This window comes from Myotis daubentonii, chromosome 1, assembly GCF_963259705.1.
Source record: "Myotis daubentonii chromosome 1, mMyoDau2.1, whole genome shotgun sequence".
NCBI lineage: Eukaryota > Metazoa > Chordata > Mammalia > Chiroptera > Vespertilionidae > Myotis > Myotis daubentonii.
The window spans coordinates 9,643,671-9,660,654 of NC_081840.1; the positions used below are offsets into that span (position 1 = coordinate 9,643,671).

A 16,984-nucleotide genomic window follows, 5' to 3' on the forward strand; every position below is an offset into this window, starting at 1 on the left:
GGGTGATAGAGGGCGGTGCCCCAACCCCCTGATGGGCCCTGCTCTGTGCGTGACGGGGGGTGGCGCCGCAACCTCCCCATCGACCCTGCCTTGAGTGTGACAGGGGACTGTGCCCCAACCCCCCAATTGGCCCTACCCTGAGCGTGACTGAGGGTGGCATCACAACCTCCCAATCTGCCCTGCTCTGTGCATGACGGGGCAGCGCCCCAACTCCCCAATCAGCCCTGCTCTGGGCCTGACCAGGGGCTGCACCTAGGGATTGGGCCTGCCCTCTGCCACCCAGGAGCAGGCCTAAGCCAGCAGGTCGTTATCTCCCGAGGGGTCCCAGACTGCGAGAGGGCACAGGCTGGGCTAAGGGACCCCCCTTCCCCCCGAGTGCACAAATTTTTGTGCACCGGGCCTCTAGTATATATATATATGTATATATGTATACATATGCCTAAGTGACCATTACGACCAGAACGACTGGTCGACCAGTCGCTATATGTGCACTGACCACCAGGGGGCAGACTCTCGAAGCAGGAGCTTCCCCCTTGTGGTCAGTGCACTCCCACAGCCAACCTCCCGTGGCCCCTCCCCCCAGCCAGCCAACCTCCCACGGCCCCTTCCAACCCTCCACCCCTGCTCAACTGGTTCCCCCCCATTGGCCCCGATCGGGGGGCCGGCTGGCCTACCTCCTGGTGTCCCTCCCCCCAGCCAGCTGGCCCCCTGATAGGCCTCGATTGCCGGCCAGGCTGAGGGACCCCACCCGTGCACGAATTTGTGCACCGGACCTCTAGTTGTAAAATAAAACAAAAAATGTAAATGGCCAGGGAACGCTATAATTATGTTTAGAAACACGAAACTTTTTATATGGCAACATAATTGTGCTGATACCCTTGACATAAAATTAGAAGTGTTAATTGCTTAACTTGGTTTCAGGGGAATGGGTTACGCAATTCATGTTTGAAATAAGCAGAGGAGGAAACAGCAGGGGAGTGGCGTTGGGCTGTAGAGCTCTAGGGCTTGTATTCCCTCCAGGGCACTTCTTGACCTTTTTCTTCTAAATCCCAGACTTGTGGTCGAGAAAACATAGTTAAAACTGAAGTAGAAGAGGAAGAGTGGGACAAGACAGGATGAATTTAGTTTCTCTGGTCCCCAGTGTTCATAGAATGAAATTAGATAGTTTACTCTGAGTTACTGTTAACTTTTTTAAAGAGTAGGATTGTTCTTGTAAAACAAGTTGGCAGTAGCCCTATGAAAGTTTATAGTTGTAAGCATAAATTATTGCCAACTGATATTTGATTCAAAGCTGCTACATTTGAGTGTTAATAGAAACAAAATTGGCACTATTAGCAGTATGTAGTCTGGGAAATAGAGAAAAGGAAAGGGTGTTGATAAAGTACTTTCTCACAATAGAATTAAGTGTGGAGGTGACAATAGAATTGCAGTGGGAAAGTGAGGTTATGACTAAGGAGAAACAAAATGCTGCTCTGTTTTCTTACATCATATTGAAATCTGATCCTCTGGCATGTTACTTTGGACTATTAGAAACTGTTTTATTGCTTGCATAGAAGGTATAATCTAAAATATATCAACAAATACCAAAATAATTTTGCCATGCTGTAATGGTTTAAGTTTTTATCATTCATGTTTAATTTTTTGCATGCCAAAATACTGAAGCATGACTTCTATTGTAAATGAAGGTATCAACTTAAGAATAAGGAAAGCCATGCGAGTGTAAATAATGGCATTCTGTTCTTTGTCTAGATTTTGGTTTGAAGCATAATTATCTTTAAACTGTCATATCATAATTATAAACTAACTAGAGACCCGGTGCACAAAAATTTGTGCACTTGGGGGGGGAAGGGGGGGTCCCTCAGCCTGGCCTGTGCCCTCTCGCAGTCTGGGACCCCTCGGGAGATAACGATCTGTTGGCTTAGGCCTGCTCCTGGGTGGCAGAGGGCAGGCCCAATCCCTAGGTTCAGCCCCTGGTCGGGCTCAGAACAGGGCCGATTGAGGAGTTGGGGCGCCGCCCCCTGTCATTACAGAGCAGGGCAGATTGAGAGGTTACAATGCCACCCTCAATCACACTCAGGGTAGGGCCAATTGGGGGGTTGGGGCACCGCCCCCTGTCACACTCAAGGCAGGGTCGATGGGGAGGTTGCGGTGCCACCCCCTGTCACTCACAGAGCAGGGCCCATCAGGGGGTTGGGGCGCTGCCCCCTGTCATGCACAGAGCAGGGCCCATCAGGGGGGTTGGGGCTCCTTACCCTGTCACGCACAGAGCAGGGTCAATCAGGGGGTTGGGGAGCTCCCCCCTGTCACACACAGAGCAGGGCCCATCAGGGGGGTTGGGGAGCTCCCCCCTGTCACGCACAGAGCAGGGTCCATCAGGGGGTTGGGGAGCTCCCCCCTGTCATGCACAGAGCAGGGCCAATCAGGGGGTTGGGGCGCTGCCCCCTGTCATGCACAGAGCAGGGCCCATCAGGGGGGTTGGGGCTCCTTACCCTGTCACGCACAGAGCAGGGTCAATCAGGGGGTTGGGGAGCTCCCCCCTGTCACACACAGAGCAGGGCCCATCAGGGGGTTGGGGCGCTGCCCCCTGTCATGCACAGAGCAGGGCCCATCAGGGGGGTTGGGGCTCCTTACCCTGTCACGCACAGAGCAGGGTCAATCAGGGGGTTGGGGAGCTCCCCCCTGTCACACACAGAGCAGGGCCCATCAGGGGGGTTGGGGAGCTCCCCCCTGTCACGCACAGAGCAGGGTCCATCAGGGGGTTGGGGAGCTCCCCCCTGTCACGCACAGAGCAGGGTCCATCAGGGGGTTGGGGAGCTACCCCCTGTCACGCACAGAGCAGGGCCCATCAGAAGGTTGAGGAGCTCCCCCGTGTCACTCACAGAGGAGGGCCGATAGGGGAGTTGGGGCACCGCCCCCTGTCACACTCAGGGCAGGGTGGATCAGGGGGTTGGGGCGCCGCCCTCTATCACCCACAGAGCAGGGCTGATCAGGGGGTTGCGGCGCCGCCACTGTCACACTCAGGGCAGGGCCGATGGGGAAGTTATGGCTCTACGCCATCACACACACAGCAGGGCCCGTGCGGGGGGGGGGGGGGGGGTTGGGGCGCCACCCTCTATCACCCACAGAGCAGGGCCGATCAGGGGGTTGGGGCGTCGCCACTCTTACACTCAGGGCAGGGCCGATGGAGAGGTTATGGCTCTACCCTTTCACACACAGAGCAGGGCCCGTAGGGGGCGGGGGGTGGTTGGGGCGCCGCACCCTGTCACACACAGAGCCTCAGGGCGATCAGGAGGTTGGGGAGCTCACCTGTATCAGGCACAGAGCAGGGCTGATCAGGAGGTTGGGGCGCCTTCCCCTGTCACGAACAGAGCAGGGCGGATAGGGGGTTGTGGCCCCGCCCCCTGTCACACACAGATCCGCAGGGCGATCAGGGGGTTTGGGCACTGCCCCCTGTCACGCTGATCCCGGTGCCGTGAGGCCTCGGCTCTGCTGATCCCGGTGCTGGGAGGCATATTATCCTTTTACTATATAGGATAGAGGCCTGGTGCATCTGTGGGGCTGGCTGGTTTGCACTGAAGGGTGTCCTGGACCAGGGTGGGGGTCCCCACTGGGGTGCCTGGCCAGCCTGGGTGAGAGGATGATGGCTGTTTGCAGCTGGTCACACACCCTTCAGGGTGGGGGTCCCCACTGGGGTGCCTGGCCAGCCTGGATGAGGGGATGATGGCTGTTTGCAGCTGGTCACACACCCTTCAGGGTGGGGTCCCCACTGGGGTGCCTGGCCAGTCTGGGTGAGGGGCTGAGGGCTGTTTTCAGGCTTGTGGGTGACTGAAGCTCCCAACTGCTTTTTTTCTTTTCTTTTTTTTTTATTCTGGGCCAGCTTTAGCTCTGGCTCCAGCTCTGAGGCCTCTGCTGCTGAAAACAGGTATCTGGTTTGTTTGGGTTCTCTAATTGAAATAATGTATAACTCCAGCTCTGAGATCCCGGCTTGCTGAAAGCAGGTTTCTGGGGTTTTGTTTAGCTCCTATATTTATTACAATGTTTCAAACTGCAGGTTCAGAGGCCGGCAAGGCAGGCGGGGAACGTTGGTTTCCTCCGCCACTAAAGCAAGCAAGCCTCATGATAGTTTCAAGCTGCCTGGCTGCCGCCGCCATCTTGGCTGGCAGTTAATTTGCATATCTCGCTGATTAGCCAATGGGAAGAGTAGCGGTTGTACGCTAATTACCATGTTTCTCTTTTATTAGATAGGATACTAAAGGAACTTGCTTTTGAAAATAAGTCATAAAATCTCCTATGCAATACTTTTAATGTGCTGTATTGTTCCCTAAATTATTTTTTTCTTCATATTTTTGTGTATATTAACTTGAGTCATATGGCATGGCCTGGAAATGGCCTATTTTTTTAAAGCTATGTTTTATAATAAACAGTGGATTTTCCAATAATCTGACTGTCGTAAAATTTCTTACTGTCCTTTGGCCATCGTCATTTGGAAATCCCACAGACCTTTCACATACTTATTCTTAATTCATAAAGCTTATGTTCACCAAGCCCATACATACACACACAGCTACATATTAATGATACACTGTTAAATCACTTGCTATTATGGCAAGGACAGAAGAACTTGTAACATTTCAGAATACATAAATTATTGCTACGAAGTTCAAGAGCAATGTGCTTAGCTGATGCAGTGTAAGATGTATCAGAAATCTGTGCATTTTGAAAAATAAGTGTTAGAAGCTTTATATTGCCAAGTAGAAGTATATGACTTTTCTAAACAGTAAGCATTAATTTTGATAAGTAAATACTTTTATTTAACCAAGTAAACATTAAGAAAATCCTTGTTGAATCTGAACATTTCTTTTTTATAATATTCATGTTTAAAAATGTTTTCTTGATTCTTTATAGCACTAGTAATTATTTTCTATTGAGGTATAATTTATGTACAGTAAAAGTCACCCTTTTTTGCATACAGTTTAGAGTTTTGGCAAATGAATGCAGTTCATGTGGAACTTTTTGAAAATTGATCTTGTCTTTTACTCTGAGTACTTTCTGATCTCATGGTTTTTATCATTTTAAACTTTAAAGATTGCATGATAGATTTTTAGAATTTAATAATTTTAGAAATTTCCAGTGTTTTCACTTTGCTCTTAGTAATATTAGTGAACTTACTTTTTCCTCTTTCCCTGATTTCAGTACCTTTGTCTGGCCTTTTTTGTTTTTGGCCTCGAATAATGCACCAACCTCTCTGTTGGCTTTCCACGTGAATTCCTTTCTAGTTCATCCTCCACACTACTGCTGGTGGTCTTTAAGGGTGCCTCTGCCTAAAGCAGCGGTTCTCAACCTGTGAGTCGTGACCCCTTTGGGGGTCAAACGACTCTTTCACAGGGGTCACCTAAGACCATCGGAAAACACATATAATTACATATTGTTTTTGTGATTAATCACTATGCTTTAATTATGTTCAATTTGTAACAATAAAATTGGGGGTCACCACAACATGAGGAACTGTATTAAAGGGTCGCGGCATTAGGAAGGTTGAGAACCACTGGCCTAAAGTCTTTCATTGGCTCCCCATGCCTTCAGAGCAAAGTAGGCACTTTTTCAAATCTAACCCAGTCTTCGATGAATTGGTTCCTGCCTGTGTCTTGCTGTGCCTTCTTTCCCCTTCCTTTGCCTGCATTACCTGCCTGCACCCATTGCAGGTTCCTAGATATGCTATGATCCTTCGTCTTCTTGGTGCTTTTCTGTATGTGTTTTCTTCTGATGTTCAGGCTTTTTTTCTGCCCATGAGCACTTAACTTCCCCAAACCCTCAGATGTGGTAAGATGCTCTCTTGTGCTCTCCTGGTGTCTCTGTCCCTCTTACCTCTAATGGAGCTTGTACCTTGGGGCTTTTTCACTGGCCTGAGTGTCTCCTCTTGACCCTGCGCTGCTTGGCATCACAGAGTGTGTCTGCTTCAGTCTCGCCAGTGCTTTGCACAATATCAGATGCACGTCAGCATTCAGAATGCTTGTTAAATAAGTAGACTATGTAGTTATAAGTAGAGTATGGTGATTACATAAAACCTATGTAATAGGTAAGAAGAAAAAAAATGTATTATCAGAGCAGTGGGCATCAGAATTCCTCATATGGCAGGAACTGCCCTGGGGGCATTGCCTTAATATCAAGTTCACTTAGGGATGTGAGTGTGGATGGTAGCAGTGGCCAAGAGGTCAGAAAAGGGAAGCAGCTGGACAGGAAACAGGGGAAAGATTAGTTGATTTTGTTCCTAATAGGGGAGGGGAGAGAGAAAAGAAGAAAAGTCAGAAAAATGATGGGAGGCCGAGAGCCAGGTGAGATAATGACCTCCTCCCCCAAGGGTGGAAGATGGAGAGATTAAGAATAACCTTACTTCTGTCCGGCCAGTGTGGCTCAGTGGATTGATTATTGTCCCATGCACCAAGTCGCTGGCTTGATATCTGGTCAGGGCATATGCCTGAGTTGAGGGCTCGACCCCCTATGTGCAGGAGGCAACCAATCAGTCGATGTTTCTACCTTCTCTCCCTCTGCTGTCCTCTCCCTAAAGAAATCAATAAAAACATATATATTTTTTAAAAAAGAATAATCCTACCTCTAATTCCCTTCTCTTAGGAATTGATAGGAACCTTGATGGAGTGGGCGGCTTTGGCTCTGTGGGCTTTGAGTCCATTTAGCTTAGATGATAAAGAACTGACACGCCCCGGCTAATAACTAGGATACATGCACAAGAAAAAACTGGAAATGAACGCACAGAAGGAGGATAGTTAGTGTTAGGATGTGGGGTTACAATCGCCCCACCCCTGAGACTTTCTCTGTTATAGATCATAATAAAAGTTTTAAAAAGATAAATGTGCTCTTTTTCACACCAGTATTTGGAAACTAGAGGTTAATGTTGATTTCTTCAATGCTGAAGGTGCTAGAAAGGGGAAGGTGAAACTAATTATTGAGGAATAGGGAATTTGGGCCAAGACTGAAACTCCTTTCTTTACCAAAAACAGGAACTTTTTGATTAACTTGTTAGGCTTTGTTTCCTTTAATTTTTTTTTTTCAATTGATGAGCTACTGTTTCAAAGGGAAAAAAAATACCTGAAAATTGGACAAGGTTTTGTGTAGACAGTGTTTAAGTTTTAGAAGTTGATGGTGTTCTGTAGATCCTAGATTTATAATAAATTATGGCTTATTTCGGTTTCAGCTGAAACAGCTGTAAGTTTATCTTCTTCCTATTGCATTTACAACTAAACCTCACAATGTCACTTTTTGTAATTGTTCTCCTTTTCTTCTGAAATGAAAAAATAGTCAGAAAACCATTGACAAGGTAACAGTATACTACTGCTGTGTCATATATATTGCTGTTAATGACGTGTTCCTTGATGGTGGCAAATAGGATTTAATGCTGGATCATTTATGTTGTTGGTTTCTTTTTGTGCTCTGATGTCATGCATATAGCTATAATTATAATCATGAAAGACTGATGTATAAACCCAAGTGACACCTTCTCAACTTACAGTGGGAATACAAGTAAGTACATAAAATATTTGTTTGGAGTTAGACTGGATCTTGGTTCAGCAACCTTGGTACTTTAGTTCTGGCTGAGAAAGAATTCAGAGCCAAGACTCAAATACAAGCAAAAGTTCATTTAGAAAGTCACAGAGGTAGAAGAAGTGAGCCCGCTGAGCAGCATGGGCTCAGGGAACAAGTTGCAGAGGCATACTTGATTAAATCATTGGCCATTGCGGATTAGCTTAATCCCAGAAGAGAGAAGGTTAGAGGGGGGAGCTGAAAGTCCTAGGTTTTTTTCTAGCAACCAGCCACCCATCCTGAAGCTATCTAGGGCTGGGCTCCAAGCCACCAGCTATCTCACCAGCATACAAGACACAACACCACTCTGGAGATTCTTAAACTTTAGGAGTTGTATGCTAGGAATTAGGGACAAAGATCAAATATACAGGGTCTCCCCCACAAATGTATAAACACTGTAACAGCTGACAGCTCAATTTTGAAAATGAAATGTATTTTAATAAACACTGCTTTTTATCATTATTCAAAGTGTGTGTATACATTTTTGGGGGACACACTATATGTCTCATTGTACCACAGTTTAACGTCATTGATAATCAGTTTTTTATCAGACATCTTGTCTTTTCTTGGATTCTATGTCCTGTTCATTCTCTAACCATTTCTCTGGCTCTTTTTCTTCTTGCATCCCCACTCCTCATCATTAATACTTAATCCTTCTTTTCCGGTGGTCTCCTGAGGGCCTTTCTTCTTACAAGTGTTAGCCATTGCCCGTCTCCTAAAATCCTTGTGCATTTTAAGGGAGAAAAAATGAATTTTTTTTCTATCTTTCTAAGTTCTCAATTGGCATCCCTGTTACAAAAGACATTAACAGGAAGAAATATACAAATTTATATAATATCAGTTTTATGTGGCACGGGAGCCTTCATAAAGAAAGGACCCGAAGAAGCCGTTAAACCTGAGCATTTTCACATTAGCTTTGCTTAGGAGTGGAAAGTTGTGGAAAGGGGTATGATAGGACAAAGGGTCTGAGGCAAGTGTAGCAAACTGGGGGACACTTAGGAAGGCCTGTTTGTTCAGGCTCCTGTCTGTGTCCCTTGTCTTCAGAGATAAGGATGCTTTTTTCCTCTGGGTAGAGGGAGGGCACCTGGCACAGGAAGGGCTGATGACCTGCATCAGGAGAAGGTCAGAGAGTCCTTCCTGCACATGCTGTTCTCAGAGTCCTTTGGCTTAAAACAACTCAGTATGCCAAGGTGCTCTATTTGGGGGTAGCCTGACCTGAACCCCATCAGCATTCTGTCTTCTCTGCAGAACTTTAGTTCCTTGTCTAGAACGGCCTGCATGGCAGCCCTTTTAGGCTGTCCTGCCATCACCTCCAAATCAGTGTTGAAACCCCACAACTTCCCTTTCAGCCTTCCCTTTCAACTTCCCCTTTCAGCAAAACTGTCAGTTGTTGTTTCTACTCAGACCAGACCCTCTCAACACACATCTAGTTTATTGCAGTCACCTCACCATCTTTTAGCATTAGTCTTTCCTTGCTCTGTCCACACGGCACCTTAGAGCCAGAGTAGTTTTTCTAAAACCTTACTTTATTCTTGTCAGGACCCAGCATTGTTTAGGGATTCAATTAAACTAATTAATTTGGCATTCCAGGTTTTGAATCAGCAAGTTTCGTGTACTTATTTGATGTTATATTTGTGCTGCTGTCCCCACATAAACCAATAATAGCCACTAGAACAGGCCTCTTATTACTCCCTATGACTAAAATACTTATTCATACTTAGGCTCTTGCTCTAGCTATTCTTCTAGCTCAGAATTCCCTAGCTGTTGTTTCACCTTTGCCATTTCTGATCTTGTACTGCTAAAGACCTGACACTGGTCAGGTGCTGGTAGGCTCTCGGTGTATGTGTGAAATGAGTGAATGAGAGCCTGTATTCTCAATGAGCATTTCTAACTAGCTTCACAGAATAATGATATTCCCTTTAATGTCCACAGAAGCCACACTCCTTTGTATTAAATTATATTTCTCATAGCTCATTGCAAGTTTAATAACATTGATTTATTGAATAAAATCTGGTATGTGAGTGCCTTACTCATATACTAAAAAACTTACTTGAAATGCATCAAAAGCATTTTCTTTATTTCTATTTTAATTGTAAAAGTGCTTTTTAATTAAGCCTTTTCTTAGTTTTAACACAAGTGACTCACTAGGTCTAATCATGTGGTTTTACTGATTGTTTCCTCCATAAGAGTGGGAAGTTCCAAGTTAAATATCTCACAACTTAGTAAGTTGATCATAGGTAATATGCATTTATGAATTGCATTTGGTAATAAATTGCCTAGAAAGTTGAATGAGAAGCCATTTATTAATCATAGGTTTATGGCTAAGATCCTGGAAGAATTTGCTAAAGATTAATAATAACTATCTTTGAATGGTGGGAATATGGGAGATTTCCTAGGTCTACTGTAGGACTACTAATATTGTCTATTTTAAAAAAAAACAACCTACCATGAACCTAGATTATTTAATAACAATAACAACAATACAAACAACAAAGCTATTTAAGTTTGGGAGAAAAGACAATTATCCTGTTAGTCAAAATTTATTATTTTAAAAATTACAGTCATATTTTCCCACATTGCAGATAACCCTATTAATATTATACATGCAGTTGATGGAATCTGGTTATAGTGTAAGAAACCAAGTATTTTTATATTCATTGATAATACAAGATTTTTTCTTTTCTACTATTAATAATTCAGAGTTTTCTAAAGGGAGTCATGTAAATACTGAAATTTGTTTGAGTTTTGACAAACTTAAAAAAATATTCATTAACTTCTTGTAAAGGGCTTAAATTTCATCTTAAAAGTGATTTCCTAACCAGAAAGAATGCGTTATAGGATAACACTAATTAGGAAGTGAAGGATTTTCAATGGGATAGTTTCAGATGCTTTATTAAGAAAAAAATGGTTAAAATTGCTTTGTTGAAAGCATTAAAACTGTTCACACCTATCTTTTCTAAATGAATAAACTTAGTAATGCATTAATATAAATACTTTTCGTGGGAGAAGATTGTCTAAGCTGATTAACAATAAGAGATAGGCATAAAGTAGACCTTGAAAAGTTTAAAAATATTTGTTTTAGTCCAGGTTTACTAATATTTAACAACTCATATGATGTGGGCTTCAAAACTGATATGGTCATACTGCTATGCACCTAACTAAATAGCTCTAGTCTAAGTTTTTAAAGTTTGTTGATATTTTTTGTTAATTTATACATTTGTGAAGAGTTTTCACTAGGCATTGTTTCTGTAGGAAGGAATTAATCATTTTAGTTAGGATATAGGGGTTGAGGGTGTGGTTTTAGTGCCAATTAAGCTATTATAGTCAGAAATCCAGAAATTCCTAAACTCTGCCCAGCCAGTCTACTCTTAGCCCCCAAGAGTCATAATGGAACTGTCTGCAAGGAACAGTTGCCAATGGGACTCAGAGTACTACAATAAAGCTGTGCCAACTTCTAGCACACTAGTATAGAACTCTTAAATTTAAGTGGCATTGGTACATGCAGTTTAGGCTTAAGCCCTAAGTGAGGACTCCTACTTCCCTCCCAACCATTTAGAATCCTGGGACCAGCATGTTCAGGTGTCTGAGTTAGAAGGTTAGAGGGGAGAACAAACTAGTGAGTAAACACCAAGTCCCCAAAAAGCCTCTGAATCGCTAGTTAACTGACTACTGTATATAGTGGAGAAATGCAAGAGAATGGCCATTCGGCCCCAGGGGTCAGTCCAGGCCAGAATTTGAGGCAAAAAAACAGATCTTGTTGGACTCCACCTACTACCCAGTCAGAATTTTGTACTGTGGAATACTCAGATTAGTAGCCTCTCTTACCTTTAGGAAGAACTAGATAAGGAGATGGACAGAGGCATACCTGGCACAAGAAAAGGAGCTCCTACAACCACAATAAAATACCACTCACTTTCATGTATGAAGAAAGACAGTGGACAGTTCTGTTTCTCAATATAGTACAAGTCCAAGGCATGCAGGTAATAACTCCACATCATATGATCAAAATACTATTTTGGACTTTACTAAGGCATGTAATGACTCAGGCATGCAGATTTCTGTAATTGGCTGATGTTTATTTCACCTCTAGTGTGAAGTAAATTATGTAAATATTTTAAGTCTTGTTCTAATAAACATTAGTATTGTTGCTAGGATGTTTGAGCTCTTGATCTTAGGTTAACAGTTTAATGAAGAGAAATGTGGTTTATTTTTAGACTTTCATGCTTGAAGGCTTCTAATTACAATGGCAAATAATACTAGCATAGAAATGAGAACCATTTGGACATCTAGACTCACATGCTTTAATATGTTTTTCTGATTGCTTAGGATTCTATATGGTTTTTCTTTTTTCTTTCTTTTCTTTTTTATTATCTTATTTTATTTTCCCCAATTGACCCGCCCCCCACCCCCCAACCATTCTCACCCCAGGCAAGCCCCTCTGCCCCAGTGTCTGTGTCCATTGGTTATGCTAATATGCATGCATACAAGTCCTTTGGTTGCTCTCTAACCCTCGCCCCCACCTCCCCTGCCATTTGTCTCTGGGTCTATTTTTGTTCATCAAATTATGTTGATCATTATATCCCACATATGAGTGAGATCATGTGATATTTATCTTTCTCCGACTGGCTTATTTCACTTAGCATAATGCTCTCCAGTTCCATCCATGCTGCTGCAAATGGTAAAAGTTCCTTCTTTTTTATAGTATAGCGGCATAGTATTCCATTGTGTAGATAGTTTTTTAATCCACTCATCTGCTGATGGGCACTTAGGTTGTTTCCAAATCTTAGCTATTGCAAATTGTGCTGCTATGAACATAGGGGTGCATATATCCTTTCTGATTGATATTTCTGGTTTCTTGGGATATAGTCCTAGAAGTGGGATTACTATACTGGGTCAAATGGGAGTTCCATTTTTAACTTTTTGAGGAAACTCCATACTGTCTTCATTTCTTTTTATGTGTTTTGTCTTTAACACAATGAAAAATACTGTATAATTAATAAATATTCCTCCCATTCTTAAATATAATAGCACTACCTACTGATTTATTTCTATACTAGAGGCCCGATGCATGAAATTCATGCAAGAGTAGGCCTTCCTTCCCTCTGGCACCCAGGACCTGGACTTCCCTCTGGCCACTGGCAGGCACCTAGGACCTGGGCTTCCCTCGCAGCCCCAGCTTTGTCTGGAAGGTCGTCCAGTCGGACATCCAGTCTAATTAGCATATTACACTTTTATTATTATAGGTGTGTGAGCACTTACCTTGCCTAACAGATGTAATGTAAAAGAAATAATCGTATGGATATCAAGTTCAAGATCCCTGAGATGGGCCTATATCATACACCTTTTACATTTTATTTTACTCTTTGAAGTTAAATTGCTATTGCAGTAGTTGAAGTTAAAGTAGAAACTACTATTGTTGATTGTAAGCAGACTTTTGCTTCTTAAATGTGAGAATAAAACCCCTTACCAGAGAACTTATTTGCAAAAAAAAAAAAAAAGCAAACAAAAAACACCACACATACACACACACACACACACACACACACAAAATCAAACTATAAAATCTGGATTTAATACAAAAAGCAACTATTTAAGGCACTTGAGAGGAAACAGAAGCAGATAGGTGGAGGAAGGGAGCTATAGGAAATAATTTTGCCTTTTCACTTTTAGCTTCAAGCTAAGTACAGTCCATAACTGTGGGGATTCTGGTGGAAAAACAATAGTCTCTCTGGCCAGGGAAACTAGAAAACTGAAACCAGTCAACCTTGACCACCGAGGATAGTGGAGGAATCCCAGAAGGAGAAGACTAGAGAAGGGAGAGTTCTCAAATTTTGTGTATACACATCTGTGAGTGACTTCTGAATTAAGCATGGATACAAAGACTCAGAACAGCCCATCTAAAGACAAAAAAAATAAAATCTGTACTGGGCTAAAGCTGCGTCCTAAGAAATAGGAGCCAAACCAAGGTATTTGCCTGCTAAAACAAATGAACAAAAAACCCAGCTCTCATTGGAGAAAAAATAATAATCTAGAGTCTTCACAAATAAACATTTATAATGTTAAGGGTACAATCCGAAATTACCCTATATATGAAGACTTGAGAAAATGGAACATATCCCAAGAGGAAAGAAAATCAACTGAGTCCTACCTTGAGATGAACGAGGTACTGGCAATAAGAGACAAGAATTTTAAAGCAGCTATTACAATATCGTCAATGAAGTAAAACAATATGCTCTCAGTGAATGGAAAAAAAATAAAAATAGATAAATAGAAACAATGAAAAAAAAGAATCAAATGTAAGTTTTAGAAATGAAAAATACAATATTTGAAATTAAAAATTCACTGCATGGATTTAACAGTTCAGAAGGAAAAGTAACTGAACTTAAAGATAGAACAATATAAATTAATGTGAAGAACAGAGAAAATATATTGGGGGGGGAATGAATATAGAGTCTCAGGGACCTCTTAGGTAATATCAAACAATCCAACATATATGTAATTGGAACCTCAGAAGGAGAGGAGAGAGAGAATGGGATAGAAAACAAATTTTGAACATTCCCCAAGTTTGATGAAAACCAGAAATGTACAGATATAATAATACTCAATAAATATAAGACTCAATGAACCCAAAGAAGTTTGCATCAAGTCACATTATGGCAAAACTGTTGAAAGCCAAAGATAAAGAGCAAAGGTTGGAAGCAGTAAGAGAAAAGACACATTACAAACAGAGAAGCAAGGACCCATTTAATGAATGATTTCACCTCAGCAACTATGAAGGCCAAAAGTAAATGGAAGAACTAGTTTATGTAAAGTGCTGGAAGGAAGAAAAAAGCCTGTCAATTCAGAATTTTATATTAAAAGGAAATATCCTTCAAGTATCAAGATGATTCCAGAATTAGATAGTGGTGGTGATGGCACAACCTTGTGAATATACTGAAAAGAGAGAAAAAAAAAACTGGCTTATATACCTTAAAAGGATGAATTTAATAGTATGTGAATTGTATCTCAATTTTTTTTTTTAAAAAAATGAAGGATAAGAAAACTTTTTCACGCCAAAACCGGTTTGGCTCAGTGGATAGAGCGTCGGCCTGCAGACTGAAAGGTCCCAGGTTCAATTCCTGTCAAGGGCATGTGCCTGGGTTGCGGGCACATCCCCAGTGTGAGATGTGCAGGAGACAGCTGATCGATGTTTCTCTCTCATCGATGTTTCTAACTCTCTATCTCTCTCCCTTCCTCTCTGTAAAAAAATCAATAAAATATATTTTTAAAAAAAACAAAAAACTTTTTCACATAAAAGAAAACTCAGACATTTCTACACTGCAAGAAATGTCAAAAGAAGTTCAAGGTTGAGGAAGAGTGATACCAGATGGAATTTTGGATTCTTAGAAGAAAAAGATCACCAGAAAATGATAAATATCTGCAGAAATGCAAAAGTCTCAATCTTTCCTCTTAATTTCTTTATAAATTGTATCATATAAGTAAAACTTGACATTGTCTTGTGCAATGTGTAACATATAAAATATGTTATCATCCCATATAATATACTAGAGACCTGGTGCATGAAATTCGTGCATTAGAGGGTGGGGGGGTTCCTCAGCCTGGCCTGCGCCCTCTCAGTCTGGGATCCCTTGGGGGGATGTCTGCCTTCTGGATTAGGCCTGATCCCTCAGGGCCAGCAGTCAGACATCCCTCTAGAAGTCCGGGGCTCTCGCAGTCCGGCACCCCTCTCTCCTTACCACCTGCCTGCAGCGGAGGCGGGAGAGGCTCCCGCCACTGCCGTTGCGCTTGCCAGCCGTGAGCCCGGCTTCTGGCTGAGCAGCGCTCCCCCTGTGGGAGCACACTGACTACCAGGGGGCAGCTCCTGCGTTGAGCGTCTGCCCCCTGGTGGTCAGTGTGTTTCATAGCAACCGGTCGTTTCACCGTTTGGTCGATTTGCATATTAGAATTTTATTATATAGGATAACTATTCCATAAAGGATGATTGTGAGGCTTCTATATTTTAAGTAAAATGGTACAGTACTAACTATAAGAGGACTGTGAATAGTTAGAAACATGTTATAATCCTTAGAGCAACAACTACACTAATCAAACTGGTAGAGCTAAAATGCCAGTGTGAAAACAAATGAAATTCTAAAAAGCATTCAGATGATTATTTTTAAGTCAGGAAAGTAATTACATGGAAACAAACAACAGAAAAGGTAACTTAAAGCAAATAATAAGCCCTGGCCGTGTAGCTTAGTTGGTTAGAGTATCATCCCGATACACCAAGGTTGTGGATTCATTCTCTGGTCAAGGCACATAGAAGAATCAACCAATGAACCCATAAATAAGTGGAACAACATATTGATGTTTCTCTCTCTCTCTCTCTCACAACACACTCTATCTCTTTCTCTTTCTCTTTCCCCCCCACCCTCCCTCCATCCCACTCTGTCTAAAAATAAATGGAAAAAATATCCTTGGGTGAGGATTAACAACAACAAAAGTTTTGTTGTAATGTATAGTATACAGAAAATTACAAAAAACATAGCTGTACACTTTAAAAATCCTATATAGTAAAAGGGTAATATGCAAATTGACCAAACAGTAGAACAACTGGTCGCTATGACGTTCACTGACCACCAGGGGGCAGATGCTCAACACAGGAGCTGTCCCCTGGTAGTCACTGCGCTCCCACGGGGGAGGGCCACTCAGCCAGAAGCTGGGCTCATGGCTGGCGAGCGAGCGCAGCGGCGGTAGCGGGAGCCTCTCCTGCCTCTGTGGCAGTGCTAAGGATTTCTGACTGCTGTCAGTTGGACATCCCTCAAGGGTCCCCGGACTGCGAGAGGGCGCAGGCCGAGCTGAGGGACTCCACCCACCCCCTTCCCCAGTGCATAAATTTTTGTGCACCGGGCCTCTAGTCAATTATAAAATGAACACAGGTTTAATCACTCAAGTCAAGAAATAAAACATTGCTGGTGTCTCAGAAGCCCCTGTGGGGCTTCCTCCTGTTGCGGATCCCTTTAATTGTTTCTTTTTTCTCTTTGTTTTTTAGCAAATTTAACAGGACATGCAGAGAAGGTGGGGATTGAAAATTTTGAGCTCCTGAAAGTCCTAGGAACTGGAGGTAAGTCTTGAGTTAATTCTTTTGGGAAAAAAAAAAAGTACTTGTTATTCCTATGACAAAGGATTGATAGTTCAAGTATAGAAATCAGCTGAAATTTAAAAAGCATAAGGAATTCAACAGAACTGTCAAAGAACCTGAACAAATGATTCATAGAAGAAATACAAGAGGCAGAATTTGAAAGAATTAGCAAGGATTTAGAAAAATCAATCCCTGCTGTTGGGAACGTAAATTAATTCAGTGTTTACATAGGAGACAATATTAAAGAAATCACTAACATTTATAGAG

General features: G+C 42.5%; 1 protein-coding gene across 4 annotated transcripts in view; it reads left to right on the forward strand.

Annotated features, from left to right (window-relative positions):
- RPS6KA5 (ribosomal protein S6 kinase A5) overlaps positions 1 to 16,984 on the forward strand; it is a 129,559-nt gene that overhangs the window by 17,243 nt on the left and 95,332 nt on the right. For all 4 annotated transcript variants that reach the window (XM_059688137.1, XM_059688130.1, XM_059688150.1 and 1 more), the window contains exon 2: positions 16,628 to 16,699. In XM_059688137.1, the coding sequence (XP_059544120.1) occupies positions 16,628 to 16,699 (72 nt within the window). The remainder of the gene's footprint in view (positions 1 to 16,627; positions 16,700 to 16,984) is intronic.